At 34.9% G+C, this 6,508-nt stretch overlaps 1 protein-coding gene across 1 annotated transcript; it reads right to left on the bottom strand.

Annotated features, from left to right (window-relative positions):
* Positions 1–6: 6 nt before the first annotated feature.
* LOC107673167 (PRELI domain-containing protein 1, mitochondrial-like) lies at positions 7–6,252 on the bottom strand. Its single transcript, XM_016466665.1, has 6 exons — positions 6,191–6,252; positions 5,454–5,580; positions 3,894–4,119; positions 2,212–2,325; positions 1,957–2,035; positions 7–451 (listed from the first exon to the last, which is right to left on the bottom strand). Exons 2-6 carry the CDS (start codon positions 5,546–5,548, stop codon positions 360–362), a joined length of 606 nt encoding a protein of 201 aa, XP_016322151.1. The 5' UTR covers positions 5,549–5,580; positions 6,191–6,252; the 3' UTR covers positions 7–359.
* Between the last annotated feature and the right edge of the window lie 256 nt (positions 6,253–6,508).

Raw genomic sequence — 6,508 nt, 5'->3', positions numbered from 1 at the left:
GATATAAACTCAGTTTTGCGAGATTTAAACTCAGAATTGCGATATAAACTCAGTTTTGTCGTGATTGTAATAATTTCTTTCTGTATTATAGTTAAACAGTTTTGCAATACAGTGACTTCGTTTTTAAATTGAAATCAGCTTAAAGGCAGTACAACAAATGCTACAATGATATATAAATAAATACTTCACGGTTAAAATAATCTCCATAGCAGTGATGAGAATTGGGGGAAATGTAACTGTCATAAAAATAATGTTCTGATCAAACAAATTGTAAAATTCCTAAAAAATGCGTTTGATTTTGTTCTGATTTTTTGGGGTGACCTGATATGATCATGAAATTCACTCTTTGTTCATACTGATCATATGTATTGCTGAGGTTTCTGGGTTTTGGAGGCTGAATTCAGGTTTTTGTGTTTCTCGGCAGAATCTCCAGGACACACGGCCGATGCTTCTGAAATGATGGACACACAGAAGAAAACATGATGAAACGGCAGGATTATCGTAAAACACACTTTCTGTTATTTTTCATCTTCTACAGAAGACTCTCACGGTGTCAGATGTAATACTGATAAACAGCAATGGAAAGAGGAACTAACACTGAGATAATTTAATCTGTTGTGTGGTTTTTCTTTTACAGTAATGAAACACGTGTCTTTATAACTTATCACTCGAGTGTTAAGGTCAAGAATTAATAACTGCAATTGCTTGTAAAGTCACAAAATGTCACTATATTATCGTCCAGCTCTAAACTAATAAATGCACTATAAGGCATGAAGATGTTAAGATATTATGAACATTATCATGATTTTCTGTAAAGCTGCTTTGAAACATTGTGTATGTAAAAAGCGCTATACAAATAAATATGACTCAGGATTATGATAGGATAAAGGCCTATTCACACCATTCTTTTATTTATTTAAATAAAATGTTTAAATAAATAAAAGAAATATATATATTTTAAAAAATCATAAATATTTATATAAATGATTATTTATATTTATATAAAAAATGTATGTAAATTATCAATTTATTTATTTTTAAAAAGTTTGTTTTTTTACTATATTTCTCTTAGTTGGAAAGCAGTTCTTGATCAAATGGGAATGTGTTTTTTGTTTACAGTATTTCTACACCAGTGTTATTTTAGTATCATTGAGATACTTTTATAGTATTTTGAATCAGTTTACATTTTAATATTTTCTATTTTACGTTTAGCTAAAGTTTTAGTAATTTTTATTGTTTTTGACATTTTAATTAGTTTTCAAAAACTATTTCTATACAGTTATTTATTTTAGTTGTAGTTATTTCAGTACATGAAGTTAAAACTAAATTAAAATAAGAAATTACGTCTTTTAGTATCGAGATACCATAATAGTTTTTCTTATTATTTTGAGTGAGTTTATATTTTATTATTTTCCGTTTTAATTATCAATTAAGTTTTAGTAATTTTATTGTGTGGTTTTGTCATTTTTATTAGTTTTTTTTTCATATATTTCTATATAGTTATTTATTTTAGTTTTAGTTATTTTAGTACATCAAGTTAAAGTAAATTTAAAATGAGAATGTTGTCTTGGCAGCTAGCTGAAATGTATTATATATATATATATAATTTCAGTAACTTTTATTTCAGTTTATTTCAAGTAACAAAACTGGTTTTAATTTGTTAACCATAATGTACAAAACACTATTTTATAAAAAAAGTTGTACCTGTTAACAATAAACCTTAATGATTGACATTATAGCGTGATGCATTCCTATATAACTTGTTTTTTTGTATTAATTTCTTTAACGTCTCAAGTCTTTATTGTCTGATGGGTTTTATTTTGCACTGAATCATGTAAATATGAGCTAATTTTGTGGACCTTTCGTTGGCAGTTTTGTGTGTTTTCTTCTCCATGTTTTGCTAATGTTTGTTCTCGATGTGAACAGGCCTGTAGTGTATATAACCGGAGCTCTTACTCTGCAGATTGGACAGTGCGTGCTCCAAACCCTTCATCGCTTTCACCTGATTGCTCCTGAACCTGGCCAAACCGAACTCCTGCAGGACGACAAATACAGTATTACAACATAATGCTGACCATTCATATCAACACAACACTTACATCCATTTCCAGTGTCTCGTCATCTTTGCTCTTGCTTGTTTTAGGTCAGACTCAAACCCAGATTGCGTTGAACCGCAGTGTGTGTTTGCTAATGGCTCAGCTGTGGCATTACCTGAATGGGTCTGGAGAGGCCAAAGACTCCTGAAGAGATCCAGGCTTCTCTGGTGATCTGTGTCCAAACAGGCCGGTCTTGATCGCCCGCAAACACACAGCGCTCCACCACACGCTGGTAATACACACACACACTCACTCACACACACACACACACAGACACACACACAGAGAGACACACACAGAGAGACACAGAGACACACACACACAGACACACACACACACACACACACACACACACACACAGAGACACACACACACAGAGAGACACACACACAGAGAGACACACACACAGAGAGACACACAGAGAGAGACACACACACATTTTAGTGCACATCATGATAGACAGCATTACTGTTTGTCACAATAGGATCCATTCATGAAGTCTTTGATTTTGGTCTCATTAAAATACTATTACAGTTTTTATCTTTATTCAATTTATTCAGAATTTATTATTATTAAATATGTCTATATATAGGGTTTTATTGATTTTTTTCCAGTATTAGTTATTTGAATATATCAAGATAAACTAAATTAAAAATGTTGAAATAAAATAGTTTGTTTTAGTTATTTTTGTGTTTTTTGTCATTTTTATAATTATTATTTTTTTAAATTTCTATATAGTTTTCATGTCAGTTATAGTTTTACTTCGTTTTTTAAAACATGTCTACATAGTTTTTTTATTTATTTTAGTTTTCGTTATTTTAGTACATTTATTATGAATTTATTAATAATTTATTATTATTAAATTAATTTAGTATTTTTAAATATCTCTATATATAGTTTGTTATTGATTTTGCAAAATTCGTTGCATTCTAATTTTAGGTGTGCATCAGGCAGCTTATCAGCGGCACACGCGATGCGATGACGATGTAAGTGTCGTTGCATTATAATGTTTTTGTTAGCTTATCAAGTTGAAGCCACTAGATGCAGCGTTGCTACACTGTTCATTCAGAATATTGCAGTAAAAGAGAACAATCAACGCAGGTAAGATCTTGTTTACGTCAAAACTGAAACCAAGCCGTATCATATTTTCTAGAGGGACATCTATCAGCTTTGCACTCGCGTCTCGCACAAGATGCACAATGTCACATGGCACAAAGCCATGTAAAATGAATGCAAGTTTAACTTTGAAAAAACAAAGTTAAAAACAACTCATGTTTTTAAATGAGAATTGTACTCTGTGCGATTTCGGTCCTTTGTATTAAACTATACATACATACATACATACATACATGATGCTGTTTTGTTTATAGTTGTTTAAGCAACTTAATTAATTATAATTGGCTTATAAACATTATTTTAAACAGTATGCACTTTGAATAAACGTGCATTAGTAATATTTTGCATAATATTTTCAGGAGAGAAGCCAAAAGGTTTTTCCCCCCTAACTGAAATTAAGCATTTTAAAATCAAATATTGATAATATTTAAGTACAAAATTCGAATTTAGATTTTCAGCCATTTTGACAGCCCTACTGCGCACACACACACACTTTTATTGATAAAATAGCCTAGATACTAGATCGCTACATTATATTCCTCAGCAACGAGGTGTAAAATCGCTGTTTTTGAAGTAACTAACTTACTTATCTTCTTAAGAATTTCATTAATTTTTGCTCCTCAATGCATGTTTCTAAATGAAGCGTAAAGGTTAATGTGTGTGTGAGTGTGTGTTGTGTACCATTAGTTTAGCGTGATTTACGTTCCAGGTCAGCGTCGTGAGGCTCCTGTTTCCAAGGTCGACCACAGAATCCTCGATGATGTACACCGAACGCGACAGATTTCCCGGGAAGACACGCTCCGCCCAGCGAGGGAGACGACTGGTCTTCGTCAGGAGCCGCCGGGACAGGAGCAGGTTATCCGGCGTCACCTCGCGGAAAAGTACGTCCTCCGTCAGAACATGAGTGCTGAGAGAAACACGCTCAGTGTCATATAGTGCACAAGACAATCAGATAAAAACAACAGAGAAGCCATTGATTTAGATAGGTTTGATTATATAGATTTGGAAAAATGTAGCATTGCATCAGTGTCTCACTGCAAGTGAATGGGTGCCGTCAGAACGAGAGCTGATAAAAACATCACAATAATCCACAAGTAATCCACACCCTCCAGTCCATCAGTTAACATCTGGAGAAGACAAAAGCTGAAACAAATCCAGCATTAAGACGCTTTTATGAATCCATAATAACGCTTCCTCCAATGAAAAAGTGTTCTGGGCTGAATCAGGAGAGAAATCTGCACAGATCAAGCAGCGTTTAAACAGCTCTAAACACATATGTGGCTGGATTTTGATGTGAGAGACAACAGCAGATGCACTTTTTCACTGGAGGAAGCGTTATTATGGACTCATAAAAGCGTTTTCTAGGGATGCACGATATATCGGCCACCATATCGGTATCATTCAGCTCTTCAGCTTCAGCACGCGCAGCTCAAACGGCTGCTATTTAAAACAGTGGTATTAATTTGTTACTTTTTCAAAATCATTGATACATTATTAATAATAACAACCACTTGTATTTTTCTCTTATTATTTTCATCAACAATATGGTTTAGTAATTAAAATCATTTAATTATTGTCCGTGCAGAGGCTATTCCGTTTTATTGATCTATGGCGCATTCATTTTGATTCTTTACACGTGTAATGATGTCCAATGACTTGTTTGCATTATTTATGCATTATTTTATTTATTTGTAAGACTTTATGACTAAATTTGGTAATGGGAGAGTAAAATTATTTTTAAAACGTACACCGTTCAAACTAGGCTGCTTATGTTGAAGTGTTTGGGATGTGGCTTTTAATGATGAGACCTTTTTTGTAATCAGGCTCTCAAAAAGTATATAAAAATTTGGATATAGATTTATCGGCCAACATATCGGTTATCGGCTTTCAAAAATAAAGAATTATCGGTTATCGGTATCGGCCAAAATTTTCATATCGGTGCATCCCTAGCGTTTTCTGTAACTCATTTGTCTTCTCCAGATGTTAACTGATGGACTGGAGTGCTGTGGATTACTTGTGGATTATTGTGATGTTTTTATCAGCTGTTTGGACTCTCATTCTGACGGCACCCATTCACTGCAGAGCATCCATTGCTGAGACACTGATGCAATGCTACATTTCTCCAAATCTGATGAAGAAACAAACTCATCCTGATCTGGGATGGCCTGCAGGTGAGCACATTTACAGAAAAACATCATTCGTGGGTGAGCTATTCATTTGAATCGAGTGTGGTTTCGGTACCTGTATGGGTTGGGGTATCTCTGCCAGAAGGCCGCCAGCACCTGCTCCCACGCGCTCTTGATGTCTGTCTCGCTGAAGAAATACTTCCCCATCATCACGAGCCCAGCAGAGCCCCAGCAACAGAGTCCTGAACAGAGAGACCATCACACCTGTATTACCAGCTTCCTATTTTGAGGTTTCAAACCGCTCAGCTGCATTTACTCAGGCTGATGTGATAATACAACGATACAATACATGACTGTATCCATAGACCGTGGTTAACAATACACTTTTTGTGAGTGGAACTTTGGCGGAAAATATAGTTACCATGGTGATATTCTGACACGTCTGTCAAGCGGAAGTTGTATTAGCTAATAAAAACATAGCGGGCCACACAGAGCCAAACACACAGACTCTTTTTAGAGTTTATAAGATGATAAAATAATGCTTCATGGCATTAGAGTGTATCTTCCGTAATCCGCTGTCGAATAGCGAAACTCCCTCTCCTGTAATAAGCGCTTATTAGTCTGATTTAACACGAATTACAGCTCTTAAATCCATCCAGTTGTATATATGTTTATTTGTCAACACACTTACTATCCGTTTATAGAGCAAATAACGCGGCAGATCGCGAACATCAGCACCAAACAAAATAAACAAACGAACACGAGTAATCCCGAACAGAGGCCGAATAAACACGAACACAGCCGCTCAATGTCGGTAAAGCAAAAACATATTTACTGTATAAACTGACTCACTGTAACAATCCTGCAGCTCCGCGCGAGCATCACCGACGTCCGCCGCATTTCCGTCTTCTGTGCGTGCGCGTGCGCGTGAGTGTGCGTGCGCGCGTCAAGCGTGTTAAAGAGTAACATAGACTATTATTATTACTCTACAGCAGTGTTGGGGAAAGTTACTTTTAAAAGTAATGCATTACAATATTGCGTTACTCCATAAAAAAGTAACTAATTACGGTACTTAGTTACTTTTTATGGAAAGTAATGCGTTACGTTACTTTTGCGTTACTTTTAAAATCTGGACAGGGCTTGCTTGTTTGTTTTTAAAATAAAAAAGTT

The sequence above is a fragment of the Sinocyclocheilus anshuiensis genome, unplaced genomic scaffold (assembly GCF_001515605.1).
Source record: "Sinocyclocheilus anshuiensis isolate Anshui unplaced genomic scaffold, SAMN03320099.WGS_v1.1 scaffold444, whole genome shotgun sequence".
Taxonomy (NCBI): Eukaryota; Metazoa; Chordata; class Actinopteri; order Cypriniformes; family Cyprinidae; genus Sinocyclocheilus; species Sinocyclocheilus anshuiensis.
Note: the sequence above shows the minus strand (reverse complement) of the source record. Positions and strands in the feature narration are given on the sequence as shown.

What these genes read in the sequence shown, in the direction of transcription:
- LOC107673167 (XM_016466665.1), bottom strand. Translation starts at nt 5,548, where the DNA reads ATGATGGGGAAGTATTTCTTCAGCGAGACAGACATCAAGAGCGCGTGG. An exon ending in AGATACCCCAACCCATACAG is followed by an intron (nt 4,120 to 5,453) that starts GTACCGAAACCA and finishes TGTTTCTCTCAG; the next exon opens with CACTCATGTTCTGACGGAGG. An exon ending in CGCACTGTCCAATCTGCAGA is followed by an intron (nt 452 to 1,956) that starts GTAAGAGCTCCG and finishes CCATCATTTCAG; the next exon opens with AAGCATCGGCCGTGTGTCCT.